Source organism: Stylophora pistillata, chromosome 13 (genome assembly GCF_964205215.1).
Source record: "Stylophora pistillata chromosome 13, jaStyPist1.2, whole genome shotgun sequence".
Taxonomy (NCBI): domain Eukaryota; kingdom Metazoa; phylum Cnidaria; class Anthozoa; order Scleractinia; family Pocilloporidae; genus Stylophora; species Stylophora pistillata.
Genome location: NC_142531.1, coordinates 19,396,313 through 19,412,945, shown reverse-complemented (window position 1 = coordinate 19,412,945; position 16,633 = coordinate 19,396,313). Strand labels below are relative to the sequence as shown.

At 40.5% G+C, this 16,633-nt stretch overlaps 1 protein-coding gene, 2 non-coding genes and 1 pseudogene across 3 annotated transcripts; 2 read left to right on the top strand and 2 right to left on the bottom strand.

The window, feature by feature from the left end:
- The window catches only part of LOC148718002 (uncharacterized), a 30,815-nt pseudogene extending 24,411 nt beyond the window's left edge, over window positions 1–6,404 (top strand).
- A 724-nt stretch (window positions 6,405–7,128) lies between these two features.
- On the top strand, window positions 7,129–7,210 carry Trnal-uag (transfer RNA leucine (anticodon UAG)). Its single transcript has one exon. It is a non-coding gene; the product is annotated as a tRNA-Leu (tRNA).
- Window positions 7,211–9,504: 2,294 nt separating this feature from the next.
- Trnal-uag (transfer RNA leucine (anticodon UAG)) lies at window positions 9,505–9,586 on the bottom strand. The gene has a single exon. It is a non-coding gene; the product is annotated as a tRNA-Leu (tRNA).
- Window positions 9,587–11,846: 2,260 nt separating this feature from the next.
- Window positions 11,847–16,564, bottom strand: LOC148717999 (uncharacterized). The gene is made up of 6 exons (XM_088742646.1): window positions 16,405–16,564; window positions 15,595–15,872; window positions 15,101–15,201; window positions 14,443–14,588; window positions 14,161–14,201; window positions 11,847–13,848 (listed from the first exon to the last, which is right to left on the bottom strand). Exons 1-6 carry the CDS (start codon window positions 16,526–16,528, stop codon window positions 13,480–13,482), a joined length of 1,059 nt encoding a protein of 352 aa, XP_088598772.1. The 5' UTR covers window positions 16,529–16,564; the 3' UTR covers window positions 11,847–13,479.
- Window positions 16,565–16,633: the final 69 nt, after the last annotated feature.

Here is a 16,633-nt window from a genome sequence, read left to right as displayed (position 1 = left end):
TGAACAGTCAAACAAAATGGCTGAATAAAAGGAATGATCTTACTGTAAACTTTTTGAACAAGACAAAAAGGAAATAATTAAAATGGAAGAAAAAAATAGCCATAAAATTATGGCTGGCTCCAATGGCGGGAAGGAGGAGAGGAATCCTTCGTACCCGTCTAAGCACGGGGAGAACTGTTTATACCATCACCACCACCCACGGGGGATTCATCGTGCGTAGGAGTTGCAGAATACAGAAATCCAATGCATTGTTAGTCTCCCTCGCAGCCGTTGTTTTTGGATGTCACGCAACGCTCCCCCAAAAGAACGGCTGCTGACAACCGAACTACATTCCTTTCTCCGAATTGGCCAATCGCATCCCGGGTTCCATTTTCAGGAACCTTTTCGCGCCAGACTCACCTTTTGAGACTCGTCCAATCAGATATCGTTTTCTATCGCGATCCTCATGTGGAAAACACAAGACAAATGGCGGTGCTTGAAGGAGCTTTTCGCAAAGCGTCGTCAAAGTTCAAAATTTTCGAACTTAATGCTCACCAGAAGCTTGCAATTAGAAAAGTTTTAGTCGAGAAAGAAGATGTTTTTGTTAAGTTGCCTACAGGATCCGGGAAATCGTTAATATATCAAGCACTCCCGCTCGTGTTTGACTATGTTACCGATGAAAGTGGTCATATTATTGTTATTGTTGTTGCGTTGTACCAACGTGCGGAAACACTCGATAATTCGGGCCGATTTCCTGTACCGGTGATAAGAAGCCACGAACATAACTAATCGGGTTCACTCCAGCTAGCGGCGAACTGGCAAATGAAGAAGTACAAGTAGTGTAGGAGACGTTGGCCGACCTAAATTGCAGTGTTCTCGAAGCCTTCGCCCGGTTTGTTCACGGCAAGCACGCGCTTTTTTCCTTCTGATCTCCATCTGTAGGTCGAAGCAAGCGTTTAGCCCTTGGCCTCGATTGAAATGCGTCTTGTATTTCGTTTTGATTATTGATGTAATTTACTTTTCTTATATATTCTGACTTTTATAATCTGTAGTAACCTCTTGAAGTAGTGCGAATAAAGAGTTTCAGTTCAGTTTTTAGCTTCTTCTACTTTCTCAGTTGCTCACTGAAACTTTAACAACCTCTCAAACAATCCAGCGTTCTTGTCGTTGGCGTAGCAGTTGACGTCTATGTTAAGCGTAGATTCTATAATTTCAACGAAATTGTGAGAAGTTTTCCCAAAAATATATACTCTATCTTTACCAGGACACAACGATGAACATGTGAAACATTTTGAGCTCTCATTGACAAATTTCTTCAGTGTTTCTCCCGACATGATAGCTAGATCATCTGCCACATCCACATTTTCGCGTGAAACCTTACGTCATTCAGATTTTCTGGTATGTGATTGGTCGTAAAGACAGCAGAGTGACAATAACTCTCAAAAAACAAACAACAACTTTGAGTTTAAATTTACAAGACATGTCTCGACATTCTCATGTCATCTTCAGTTGCAAATGAGCATTTAACTGTTGTACATTTGAATTTATATTAATGTACGTTACAAACTACGTGTCAGGGCTTACGTTACATTTGAATGTTAAAAACGCGAAAAATGTAAATAGCGCGCGCTTGACTAGATCAAAAAAGAATTAAATAAATAATAAAAATAAATTAAAAGACCAAGGAACAACATAATTAAAAGGACAGAGACAAATATAGATGTTTTAATTGCTGATTAAGGATAGGTTTTTCCCACTTAATAAGCAATGCCTCTTTGATCTTAATTGCGTATTTTGAAGCGGCAGAATCTAAGATCGTGAAACATTCAGTATCACAAGAGTCAAGACAAGCCCTTGATGATTGCAGGTGCTTGTAAATATGCGAAGTTTTGTCCGACAAGAGGTGCTCACGAACTCGTGTACAAATGTGGCGAGTGGTCTCACCAATATAACTGACATTACAGCCAGCACATGAAAATTTATATATGACACGCGAACGTAGACCTAGCGGTACTGAATCTTTCACACTCAACACGTTTCCGAGTTTAAACGTAATGAAGACTAACTTAACATCTAAATCAGCTCTACAATAACGTTTGAGTAGTTGTCTTAACTTAGTCTGAGCGATGTTCGAAAACCGACCAACATAGGGAAGTTTATAATAGTGCGCAGAAGGTTTACCGGAGTTAGAAGAGGCGTTCTGGCCAGTAGGAGAAGGATTATTTTTCTTCGCTAGATACCTGTTAATGATCTTGTCTATGACCCAAGATGGAAAACAATTTTTCCGTAGCAAGAAAATAAGTTTCTTGACATCCAGATAAAAACCAACCCAGGAACTATTGTTCTTATATGCTCTGTCAATCAACGTTCTGACTAAACCTAATTTGTAAATCAAAGGGGCGAAGCTGAAGTAATTAGTAAGAAGACCAGTAAACGTCTACTTGCGATATACACTGGTGACGATGGATGTATGATTGTTGTCTAACAATATGTCTAGAAATGATAATTTCTTATCGATTTCCTTTTCCATTGTGAAACGAATACTAGGATGCCTGGCGTTGATATGATCAAAGAACATAAGCGCGTCCTCCTCGCTATTGAACAAACAAAAGGTGTCATCAACATAACGTCTGTAGAACAGAACTTCAGAGAATGAATAGTTATCTAGCCAGTTTTTTTCATGATGTCCCATAAAGAGGTCTGCAAGTACTGGAGCAAGTGGGGACCCCATGGCAACCCCATCTATTTGATCATAAAACACACCCTTAAACAAGAAACCAGTCTCAGCTGTTGCGAAGGTAAAAAGCGCTTTTAGGTCAGCGGCGTTTATCTTAAGACCAGGGTTACCTTGATAAATGTATCTGATCGCCAGATCAATGCATTCATCAAGAGGTATACTAGTGAACAAACTCTCAACATCGAAAGATACCATGAACTTCCCTGAGGTTGATAACTGGTTGATTTCATGTACTAAAGAAAACGTGTCGCGGACGTATTCACACGGGACATGTGGCTCTAGAAGATTACAAAGGAGCTTAGATAAATTGTAATTGTAGGTACCTATTGAAGATACTATTGAAGACACGTTTTCTTGGGGGAGCGTTGCGTGACATCCAAAACTGAACGGCTGCGAGGGAGACTACTGCATTGTTAGAGAACTGGTAATCTGAGCAGTCTTTGTAATCCTAAGCGGAGTTTCATTTGGATTTAACACTAACATCGGTTGAACTGTGGCTAACGTGCAATCTTCGAATTGAGAGGACAGAAAAATCAGTGGATTAAGCAGCTTTCCGGGGTGAAACAGCGAAGGGTTCTAGACGGGATAAGGTGTTACGAAGTTTCTCATCAGCTGTTTGTAATTTGAGGATGGGAATCCTATTAATAGGCTTACAAAAAGGGAAAGAAGGAGAATTCCAGGAACTCTTCAAGATTTGTAAGTAGTTTGGAAATTTTTATTGAGAGCACTGCTTCGTAATCTTTAGGGAGGACTTGTTATTTCCATCCGGTTTGTATTGAAATGGTTTTAACTTTGCGTAAGTAACATTTTTCCATACCATTATGTCATGACAGGAAACTGTTGCGAGTGAAACAATTGTGAACAATTTCCTCTTCATGGTGTTTTGTTTTAGCTTTGCTTTTCTGAGTTCAATGATAGCGTTTCTGTCTTGTTCATTCATAGTGCTTTGTTGGAAGCCCAAGATATCTTTGGTCTTGACTTTGAGTCTGATGAATTTGAGAAGTGTAGTAGAGACGACTTCTATTCAGTAGAGGTTAAGAGGAAGATTATGAAGATGACAGAGAGGTTGGTGCACCAAGGAGACCTAAAGAGAAATCAACAAAGAAGTCTATTTATGAGGTGAGTGGCTCAGTTGTTCTGTTAGATTGTGTTTGGGAACACTGCAGTATATGGTTTGGACTCAAGAGTAACAGTTGATTGTATTCATGTTAATAGGGGTCTTAAAGTGCCTATGAAACCTATTTTTTTGCATTAAATTATAAAAATAGAAGCCTGTAGAGGGTGTCTGGTAAGATTTGTGAGTGATTCTGATGCGTCTGTGTTATTTTAGGAGGCGATAAAAGTCCGAATTTGTATGGAACTTAGGCTTCTCGTATCTCTATGGTCGCGTGAAAGAGTACTGGTACTCAAATACTCGTGACGTCACGGTAGTAACTCACTTTGCCTCTCTGATAAACTTGGCCTGTGAAATCTATTGTTTACAATCTTTAAAAATCATTAAAAATCATTAAAAATTCCGAAAAATTACTAATTATGGAGCATGGAGCACTCGTTTGTACAATAAGAACCCATGGTTACTACCGTGACGTCACGGCGCTTAGTCCTTCTTTGCTCGGCCAGACATTTTAACTGCGGATTATAGAGCTTGATAAAAAATTTAGAAAAGGGAAAAATACCACAAATATTGCGAAAACATGTTTAAGAGTCATTACATTTTGATGTAGAATAGAAAAAAAATAAGTGTTATGGGCACTTTAATATAGGTTTTGTTTTGTAGTAGCTTGAGTATGTTTACGAGTTGTGCTGCATTTTGACAAGCCTGTAGGGTGAGTAAAAATACAAGTAACAAGTAACAGTATTCTGCGATATGACGTCAAAATGGTCTAATAAGTTATTAATTATCCAAAACGCCAAATTTTTATTTCAATGCGGGCGAAGTTTTTGGATATTTATTGGGTGTTATGAAAACTAAGACCCTCGAAAATTAAGATACCAGACCTAAGACCTGTCTTAGTTTTCGAGATTACGAAAACTAAGACCCCCTAAAATCGAGTCCATCGAAATATAACGTCAAATTGTAACCAAAACAGGTCGAATCTTTCAAGTTATCTCCTGTCCGATCCTTTCCACTGAGTTTTAGGTCAAATTTAACAGTAAATTTGGAGGTCTTAGTTTTCGTAATTTCAAAAACTAAGACCCCTCAGTTTTCGTAATTACAAATACCAAGACCCCCACCAAACCATTCTGCAAAATTTCTACAAAGTTGAAATAGGACTCTTTAAAGACTATAGTTCATAAACAATCAACCAGAAACTACCACTAGATTTTAGGTAAATAACAAAAAAGAAGGATATATTTATATAAGTTTTTTTGACATGTGTTGTCTTTTTATTACATGACACTGTACTTAGCTGAACGTTTTTTTTTTAAAGACCATACATACTAAATTCCCAAAGCAATGTGGAAGAGGAGATCAAGAAGAAGGGGAAATATTATACCAGGAGAACTTTTATAATTCTGTTTTTATTGCCTTATAGATTCACTTCGGGTAAGTACAGTATTTCATGTAAAACATGTTCACTCTATCTTTTAGGACCCTCTTGATGGTGATACTCCAAAAATTCTTCAGTAAGATAAATATTATAAAGGCCAAATGATGACATGAATTTTGTGTGTTGAATTACGCAACAACAATGCAGCTTTATCAGCTACAGGAGTATTCCTGGCACTGGTTACATAAAAGGTTCAGATAAATACTGGGAAATTAACCTACTCCAGTCAGAATCAGTTTTGCCAGCAGAGTGCAGAGAAGGGAAGGGCCCTCTGTCCCACCCATCCTAATTGTTTGAGCTGTACTGCTAGATTCATCCCCCAAGCCAAGCTATTACAGCTTGGGCATTCCGTTACATGGACAGAATTAAAGAGGCTGTAAAAGTAGGTATTTGGAAAAGTCTATGTCCTAGTTGGTTTATGGTTCAAGGTACTGATCATGGTGAGCCATTGAAACACCAGGATGCTAGTCTTGTCCTGTTTGAGCATGCTCCTTCAATACTTTGGATACCGCTTTTAAGATGAAGTTTACCAGTGGAAAGGAGTACAATGTCCGTTTACACGAACAGAATGTTTTCAGCTCATGTTACTCTCAGGAAGACATTTATAGCATCGCACAACCACAATCATGCGCTATCCTGGATATTGTACTTGCAAAAGGGGGACCAGAGGCCATTGCAGAAAGCTATTATAGCTGCATGAGAGCACAGAAAAAGTCTGGAGGCCAATCAAATGAGACACTTTCCAGAAGAACGAAACTGAACTGGTGTTTACCCTAGTTAAAGAAGTGTGATGATATCATTCATGAAAGCGTCAGCCTGTATTTGAGAGGAGATGATGTGATCCGCTCCCACGGACGAAATGCTTTCTTTTCAGGATATGAGAAGCATTATTCAGTCTCGCGGGAAAGTCGTGGATCGAATAGATTCGTATTCAGGTCGCTGTCCTTTTCTGGCAGATAAGTAAGACAACATGTGTGTATTCTGTGCCAACGCTGATCGTCATATGTTTGACATGACGATTCCTAAAATTTAAGAACATAGATTGACAAATTATATAAAAAGGCAAGCAATTGGTTGCTTTGCTTCAGGAATTTGGACATTTATTGGTCTACGCTATATACCTAATTACCAACTTCTGTCTACTAAGTCATGTGAAGTGGATCTATAGTTCCTGTAGCTCATTTACCTGTGAAAGGCTAAAAGCCGGAACGCAAAGATTAAAAGACTGTATATTTCTTGACAAGTTAGCAAATGCAAAATTGTTCAAGCGAAGCACGATAGTATATGTATTTAATGCATATTGTGCGAAAATTAAGGTGCACACCTTGAATATTACCTGTTTCTATGAACAATATTGTTTCTAAAATTATAAGGCGCCGAAGTGATAACTGATAACAACGGAAATTCATAGTTCCTTGTCAACGATAAGCGTAAACGTTCCTGAATCAATATTAGCCGGCTCCGATTGTCAACGATAAGCGAAAACGTTCTTGAATCAATATTAGCCGGCTCTTATGTCCTCGATTTCTAGCGATGGCTATATAAAATAAAGCACCATCACTGAACACATAAAGATGAAAAGAAAATGTTTTTGCTCCTGATAGCGAGCATGGACATCCCTTCAACAAACTAGTCTCCAGGATTTCTCTTACCCGCCTCTCTTAGCGGCAGCGCGGCGGCAAAAGATCTGGGCCCGGGGGCAATTATTGGCGTATGCTACCAACGGCGTAGAATTGTAGCCTATTCGGCGTACATTTTCAAAGCCCTCGGCGTAACTTCGGCGTGGGGTCTATGCGGAATGCACCCTGGTGAGTACCCCACCAAACTGTCTGACTAATGGTATTTAACAATAGCGTAAGAGGTAGCGTGGCCGAGTGGTCTAAGGCGCTGGTTTTAGGCACCAGTCATTTCAATGGCGTGGGTTCGAATCCCACCGCTGCCAGTTCAACTTCTTTTTAAATTCACACATGGACAAGGCTGGGCGCCTTTTCAAAACTGCTAAACCGAAAAGGACTCAGCTGAACTTTCTTGATGAAAATCACACTTACTTTGAAGCAAGTTCTGTCCACTTCTACAGCCATGTGCATTCCGTCATGTCCTTGAAGCAACTCAATATAACAAACAAAAAATATGAAAAATGTTGGATCAGAATTAACGCTTGCAGTGATTGGTTCACGAGTTAGGTAGCTCGTTTATTATGAAATGAAAGAGTGCTAAAACCACGCCTACATTGTTAAAATTTTTTTTCAGAACAACAAACTTGCTGCTACCACTTTAAACACGAAGGCGCGCTATAAAAGGAGCCTTAGGTCCCACTGGACCATTTGTGGATCAACCTTCGTGTGATGTAGAACTCTTAGAGTCAAGTCAGCTTGAGCTACAGCTACTCCAAAGCAGTGAACAGCGGGCGCATTCCTCAAAATTGTTTTTTATGTCTTCATCACAATACAAGAATTTTTGAGATTTGTATTTCCTTTCTCCAATGGAAACTGCCTTTATTTGTGGCGGTAAATTTGAGATCGAAGTAGGTGGTTCGCACGTTACCTCATGCCACCATGCTGGTGGAAGTAAACAATAGATATCTCATTAGCTCCTTTTGTTCGTCTAGCAGCATTTAAATTTGACCCGCATACGTCAACGGTGAGTGACAAATGAGCCTAGATCTTCCCAGGGAAGACCTCCTTATATACCGCGCCTTCGTGTTTAATATCTGACCTCGTTTAATCGACACTTTTTCATTCCGGGCCCCCTTGGATATAAGCTCCCCATAGATTATAAGCCCCGCTACGGACGTAATCCCCCACGGGCATAAGCCCCCACGGGCATAAGCCTCCACTGACATAAGCCCCCACGGATATAAACCCCCAGGAATATAAGCCCCCACGGATATAAGCCCTCACGAATATAAGCCCCCACAGATATAAGTCCCCCTTGGATATAAGCCCCCACGTTTACATGTCCATTTAAAACACTCTTTAGAAGTGGCCAAAAAATATGTGGAAACGTATTCCTCATCTAATACAGCAGCACTGTACCCGGAGGAAAGGGTAATTAAAATAAACCTAGTTACACTACTAATCACACAGAAAATTCAATGAAAGCGGTGACATTTTACAGAGAGTTGTAAACAAAATTACATCAAACAAGAAAAAAGAAAGTGGTAAAACCTAAGACTGACCGACCTAGAATGACTTAATTTCCCGCGAAACGCTTAAATAATCCGAAACTACCGCGATGCCACTCGAACCTCTTCAACGTGCCGTCAGAATATTAATTTCTGACTAGTTCGTTCCCATGTCACTCAAACGTCAGAGATTACATTTTCAGGTTCAACATCAGTGTCTAAGAAACTGCGCACCTACCCCTCCCTAACCCATCGACAACCCTATCTTGTTATCAGTTGACCGTTGTTTTATCAGGGGAGGGGTAGGAACGCATTTGCTCAGAAATGGACCTTGATTGATAATTCCTCGCCAGCCCCCCTCTTCAACCCCCCATCCCCACCCCCTCCAAAAACAAACGCACTCAGATGTTGCCACTTAAGTATTTGGAGTTGACCAAAAGCAAATCATAAAAAGGAATTGAGGTTCCTTGACAGTTTGCTTTTTGTTGCTTCCACTTTTCATGCCTGGTAGGTGTAACTAGTATTCAGAATGATTTAGAGCAATATATGTATTGCGGGTTTCCAAGAATTAGGGTTCAAAGACAAACAACGCTTTTTTGTGGGGAGAACCGTTTGTCACTACAAAAGAGACTTCAAAGACTTTTTCCTTTCGAATAACATAAATGTCTACTTCGCATCGACTATCTGTCGAAAACCTCCCAAATCTTTATGTTACCAAGTTTGTTTGTCTTACTAATACGTGCATAAATAACTCTAGTTATGAGACGTTATCACTGGAGTCTGACAAAAACGTTTACCCATACAATCCCTCATTCATAAAATTTAAAAGAAAAAGAGAGAGAGAGAGAGAGAGAGAGAGAGAGAGAGTGTGTCATAAGCTACCTTAATGAAGCAGTCAAGGACTGTCTCCAGTAACTCGGTTACTTTACCCACATTTCCCCAAATTGTCCTTTGAACGGAGGGATAAATGGTCTAGAACAGAGAAGTAATAACTTCGTCAGAATAAGTTAATATTTAAAATGTTAATAGTAATCAACGATTGCATGCATTGGTTTTCCTTCACTAAGTTATGCAATTGGTACAGAAAACTTATGTAAAAAGTGCAACTATATTGGCAGCGGTGGGATTCGAACCCACGCCATCGAAATGACTGGTGCCTAAAACCAACGCCTTAGACCACTCGGCCACGCTACCATTTACACGCCATTAACGGAGACACCTAAGGGGACAAACAACTCAAAGGGAAACAATTAAGGAAATAAATATTGGATGCTATTTTTCTTTGATAATCAGATTAAAATTTGTTGCAACTCATCATTCAAATGTATAGTTTCAGAAATTTATGGAAAAGCTTTCTTCCTAATGCTTCTTTTAAGAGGCGAAAGAGTATCGACCGTCAGACAAATATCCTCTATGCGAGTTGTCCCCCATGCACACTTCAGTTAACCCCAAAGTGAATGGCCCCAGGGCTTTGCACCAGTTTCTTACTGCAGAGTAATTTTGTAATTTTTAAATCGGAACCACACACGCGACCCTATACCTCCCTGCATGTTGCATACACTGTCCGAGCTTTTCCTCACGGCGTATTATTTGCAGTTGGATGTACTGTTCCATGAAGAAGCAGAACTGGAAGACTGTGCTGTAGAACAATTCTTTTCAATCCTCTGATCTTTAGGCGTTTGGGAAACATCATTTTCGTTACAACTAGCGCTGGATTTTTGAGACTCTACTACTGTACTAGCACTATCCCATGAGTTGGTAGCGGGAGTTGTTCCTGCTATCATCAGGAGCTCGTTTTGTGCTTCCGTAGTGGCTGACTTGCTTCCTCTATTAGACTGCTTTGCAGCCATTTCCGGAGTCGTCACGCCAGGCGAATAACTCCACCAGAAAAGGCTGTTCACATTCGAACTGCATTTCATTCAGGATTTCGACCAATCATCATTTTCCCACGGCACGAAGCTTGGATTTCTCAACCGTCGCTCTCAACGTTCAATAAGCGCTTCGTTCTGGGAAGTTCGCGATCCTTGAAGATTCCCCCAATTCATCTTTGAGTTTTTCAAGATGATCAAAGGCCTTTTTGAACTTCATCAATCGTCGGTAGCAAGCTTTACAAACTGACAACTCGCTGGTCGCTGAATAGCAGCTCACGTTCACATCCAGACAGGAACTAATAATCGCAGGAAAATCAAAAGAACTTTTTCCAAAGACATAGATTTTTCCTTTTTTCTCAACTGAAGTGGAACAAATAAAGCAACGATCACTTTGCAAAACCTTCTTCGGCGTTTCCCCCTCCATCAAGAAACTACGAACAAATGCAGAATTTGAAAACGCGGGAAAAACGATATTGACTACAATCTCTTGTGTTCTGATTGGTCACATAAGAAACGATGTCAGTGATCTTATTGGTGGATTGTGGTTGGGAGACCTCTCACTCATCTTCCGAATCAAACAAGAATGTCCTAGACGACGAGGATTCGTCATCCCCGTCGAAATCAACCGTGGCGAATGAACCCCTTACCCTAAACTCCAGTTCAGACTGAAACGAAACAATACTTGGAGCAGGCTTCGTATCGATTGCAACAGAGGGTATTTGATCTGATTCTTCACTTTCAACCCTTTTGTCCATTTTCGTATCGTTTTCTACTGATTTGTCTGAAAATATCGCCGTAAAACAGTTTCCCATTTTAGTATTAACCTTAACTGGAAGGGAAACACTCGACGTGTTATTTTGTGAATGTGACATAAAGTTTGATAGCAACATACTTGGCAATGCGTTGTGATTTTAAGTGCGCGCGCCTTATTTTGTCGGTGTTTCTTTTCTACGTCTGTGTTACCTGTCTCCAAGATATTGAATAGATATCTGGTGAACTAGGCTATTGTCTCACCTTTTAGTCACATTCTGGCCCCGGTTGTTCGAAGGATGGATAACGCCATCCACTAGATAAATCTTTCTCCGGTTGATAGCGCACTACGTTTTGGTAACACTCATGGGCCGGGTAGCGATTTATCCGTTGGATCGCATTAACCGCTCTCTGAACAACCGGCCCCTGGGATACAAATTACTTCTTTTCATCAGGACCCAGTTGTACAAAAGGCGGATGACGCTAACTAACGGATAAATCGCTATCCAGCGGATAACTGATAGCAAAACGTACTTCGCTCTCCACCGGATACAGATTTATCCACTGGCTAGCGTTTCTCAAACTTCTAGCAACCAGGGCCGGTTCTTTTGCGCGAATAACGATAGCATGCCTGCTGCAACATTTAGGAAACCTGGTCGCAAAACGCTTGCATGCTTCCTGTCGCCCGTGAGAAGCGCACGTACACACAAGCAAAACTAAAAAAAATTGACTCCGTAGTTCGTGAAAATCAGCCTTGATAGTGCGCGCACATCGTATTATATATACCCTTGTGAACAAAAACAAAACTGCTTTGTATAAAACACAATACAATGTTGCAAATTTCAATGATTTTATTTACAACTCTAATTAAAGATTGTAAAATTTCTAAAACAAGGTTTCATCCGCTTTCACGTTCATATCGCGTCCACAAACCAGTGTGGCGCCAGTATTATAAAGGCATTTGCATTCCAAGGGATTGTAATATTTACAAATATATTATAGCGTCAACCGCCTCTCGCTCCCAAGATCTCATTAGCAATTCTCCTTTCTTTCTACCATACAATTCTTATAATGTGAATTTGGTATTGGATCAACTAAATCCCCTAATTGTTATTTTTGTATATTCTCATCACTTTTCTACTCGATCTTGTATGGATATCGTTAGGAGAAATTCTGTCTTGGTCACTCGTGGGAGTATAAGGGGTTGGCGATATTCTCATCAGAGAATATCGACAGAATATCTCAGCTGAGAACGACAGGTTCGTCATTTTCTTTAAAATCACTCCCATAATATTCGTTTAATTGCAAGATAAGTTACTTCATCTGCTGCTAATGCTGGAGCCGATTCTCCGGCTGTATTCCCCTTACCATATTTGTTTGGTAATAAAGAGAGACTGTTACGAGGTGTAACAAGCGAATTACCCGTGGGAATTAAAGAGATAGAACGCGCGGAATTATATAATGGTGATGTCGTGTCGTTGTGTCGAGTAATCTACTCTGGAAATCGGAGAGTACCTAAGTCGGAATGGGTATGGCAACCAATGCTCCAAGAGTTATCTACTTCAACAACGCCATACCAGTACAGCGGTCAGTTTTGAATTGAACGCTTGAGTAAACAGAACTCTCAAGTTCTGAGAAATGTCGCATTAGACAAAAATCAATGAACGGAAAACCTACCAATTTTTCGCAGTCACTCATTTTCTCGCTAAAAATGGAATATGCGAGAATAAAATTTTGCGAAAAATTGGGCAAAAAGTGGTGGTAAATGGAACTAGTTTTGGCGAAAAGCGAGAATTCGATACTATCGTTTTAGTTTCCCACGGCTTTTAACTGTGCCCACAAAAACACTATACTGAACAGTACGGACAAAATGATCGTTTTTGACCACGAACAACAGTCAACCTCCTAAAGGCCCGTTTAAAGAAATTGACGGTGCTTGTGACACAAATTGTGGACCGTATCCTAAGTGAAGTAAGGACTTGAAAATTATTTTGTAACAGGACATAAAATTTTGCGTTGCTATTTTTTGCGTCAACCGATATTTCGAGGGAACTCGATCTCGTGATTTTTCTGAAATAGCAAAATGAAGTCATGCAGAAGTTAGTATCAATAAGGTAGAAAACTCAAAGCGAGCCAAAAATGCATTTTAAGTGCACTGTTTGGTTTCTCTCGGTTACTCCTGCATAATGTCAGGATGAATATTAAACCTCTTGGAAGGAGGAGTCCACGTAGAACTGCGGCTTGCAAGACAAATGAATCCGAGTCGAACAGGGCTCGTGGTATATCCAGCCAACTCTTTCAAACTCGTTTTCAGGCCTTAAGCCAATATGCAAATTCTCCTTAACACTCGTCGTTTAGTATTTGTTGCCAGAACTTGATAATCAATCGAGAAATGTTCCCTCGATGATATGGATCCCCTGTCTCGCACCTTGGCCCGTAACACCCCACAGATTTTTGACAAACTAATCACTTCATAACTTTCCCAGTGGAGGGACTTCGTGTTCCCCTGGTGGACCAGTTCCGTCGGAATTTCGGAGATTCCTTATCGGCCTTTTTCGCCCGGCATGACGAAGATGAGCGCTTGAACGGCAACGGAATAAAAAGGTGCTTACCGGGTGCAGCACCAGACAGAGAACTAAGGGAAGAAGAAGGAGAAGACGAGGAAGACGCCACCCTCAGGTCCTCAGTGCTAGAGCTGAGAAGTATTGGTTTGACAGACGCCACAGAACCTGAACGCTGTGTTTTTTGATCGGTCAGGGGTACACCATACACCTCTACTACAGCTTCCAAGAACTTTACAAAGAGCTGCGCACGGCTTGCCTGACCGCTTTGCTCCTGCGAAAATTAATAACATGGATTTTTTACCCGCACAAAGGTCTAGATCCTAGCAGAATACAGGACCCTTGTTTAATGTGAACCTTCTAATTGCCTAGCTCAACATAGAGTTCTCTGTGTCTCGGTGGTAAACCATAGGACTGCGAAATGTGAAGGTCTGAGGTTTGAATTCTCGAGGGAGATTCGCATTTTTTCGTTTCCACGATCACTGGAAATGAACTACATCTTGTAAGACCCTTAAAAGTAGTTTCAAAGCTAATCTTAAACACAAAGGTCACTGTGAGCAAAATCGCAGCGGTACAAAATGCCTACCTTAAACTTCGTGAAGCGACTGAATCCGGAAAATCCAAATGCTGAAAGAGCAAAAACGCAGACAAATTAGTCTTTGTTTTCTTTTACACCTTGGAAGACGAGGAATTAAAGTCGTACACGAAGCCATCATGTTTACGCGGGAAAAACAAATAACTTCCTCACATTAAAAACAGAGACTTCATGACCTATAATTAAAATCATTTTTTGTACCTCTTAGTTCCACATCACCTGGAAATTAAACGTCATTGCATACAGCTCAGCTGTACTTTGATTTTCACTTACTTGATAGATAGCTTGACTTCATAACAGGATCGTCGTTTAGCTTTACAGCGCTCATTGAATGTACGATTGTCTGTATCGCTTTCAGAGTGGCTACATCATCAGAATGGCCGAGCACAATGGATAGATCCGAGTCTAAGAGATTATAACTGCACAAGAACAAAAAAAAAAATTAGCTAGAATGTTTTTCTCTTCTCTATTATGTGGGGTGGTAATTAACTACTCTCTCAAAAACAAAAAATAAACTAGGTAACTAGTTTTTAGTTTCGAGATTCGTTAGCGGGCAAATGAAACAATTGGTAGATAACAGGCAGTAGCTAATTTTGGAAAGCTGATGATTAGAGCCTGCGAGAAGGCTTTCATTATGGTTGCAGCATGGGTGGCCGGTAAAGCATGCGCGAGGTCTGTGAGGGGTCTGACACTAAAAACCTTTCGCGGACCTCCTACGCACTCACATCGCTCGCCAGCTTGGAATACCTTTTGAATTAGTGTAGAAAATTTGGTGTCATATCAAGATGTATTTCTCGTGACTTATTCGCTGGGAAACGCTCTAGTATCGTAAAATTACAAGTATGAAAATAGAGGGTTAGCGACGTTCTAGTGTGCCTTGGAAATGCATATGAGCAGCTGATAAGGACTATTTAATAATTAGAGTACTCACATGACAGGGAAAACTCCAGGGAATACCAAGCTAGCCTCCACTAATACCTGGTACAAATACCGTGACTCTACATCTCCAGTGACGTGCTCAAGCAGCATTGCCTATCAAGAAACCAGCAACTTGAATCAATAAAACTAGGGTCTCTCTGTTAGCGGAAACTCGCCCACACATACAGCTCGTTTGACCTCCTACAAAAACTCTGTGTATACACTTTCCGAATGCCACCAACAGCCCTGCTCAGTCACCCTTCAATGGACTTCCATTGCGGGAAAACGAGTAATATTTCAACAAATCCTTCTTTAACAATAATGAAATAACCTCTGTTCTGATTGGTCTGTGTGATTTCGTTATGTCGGTTTCTTGACGATCGATTGAACGTTTCTATGAAGCAAAACCAAAGCAATCCCGAAACACTTTTCGAAACTCAATTGAAAGTGGTTGTAATTCAGTTCACCCCGAGGGACGTCATTCCGAAATTATCCAAACAACCTTACCAGGGCGGTCAGCAGCAAAGCTTGAGTCTGATTGTCGTTCACAATGCTTGGATCCAAGAGCATGTTTCGACATTCCGAGGGACAAACAAAGGCCTCGTCACTAGTACTGTCATCAACTGTAATCACTATGGACACTTGGTGCTCCGTATTCAAAGACGTTACGCTTCCGGAGAGACTGCCGTCAAGTTTGCCTGGAAAATTCAGGGTGGGGCTGTCGGGCTCTTTTTTGGCACCCGGGCGCAAGCTAGAGCGAACTTCCTCAGATACGGGTAACAAAGCTACGAAGAATCAAAGTCAAACAACACCTTTAAAATCTTCCGTAGTCAAGTTAGAAAACTAAATGTGATTGAACTTTTTAATGAGTAGTTTTCGTCCTCCCCACCCCCGAAAAAAGGCGCCTAAACGCGTCAGGGGCTACCTTCAGCTCATATGCTTTTATTTTTTCTATGACAAGGTATTTTCGAGGTTTTATTTCAAGAGAACATAAGTTCTACCAAGTTTTCAGGACTTTTGCAATTCACAGAACCTTTGCAAGACAACTTTTGCACAGACCAAAACTAACTTCAGCTTGAAGGGGAATAAAAATATTAGTTCGGTACAATAGGAAAAAAAAGACCAGAAAAGAAGCAATGATTAACCCCGAATGAAAAAGGATAACTGGGGAGGAAGTAAAACAAAACCAATTACAAAGTCGAAAATAAAAACTTTGGGCGAATTCTACCAAGAAGCAAAAATCTTTGGCGACTTCGCCCAGTTTAACATTAGGCATTCCTCTGCAGTAAGGAACACTTTGTGAGTCCTTTAACTTACCAGCCAAATATGCAAGATTTTCTTTGTTGACTATAAAAGAACCTCGACTGCAAGGAAATTGAAGTGTCATCAGTTCCCTTACGCTGACTGTATCAAGCGTCATTTCAACAGACTGCAATGACATGCTACAATACAAATGACAGTGAAGAGCTATTGCCCTTAGAATCCTTAAGAATGGCCAGCATCTAATTTCTCCTTACGGTATCACAGCTGAATCAACCAATGAGGT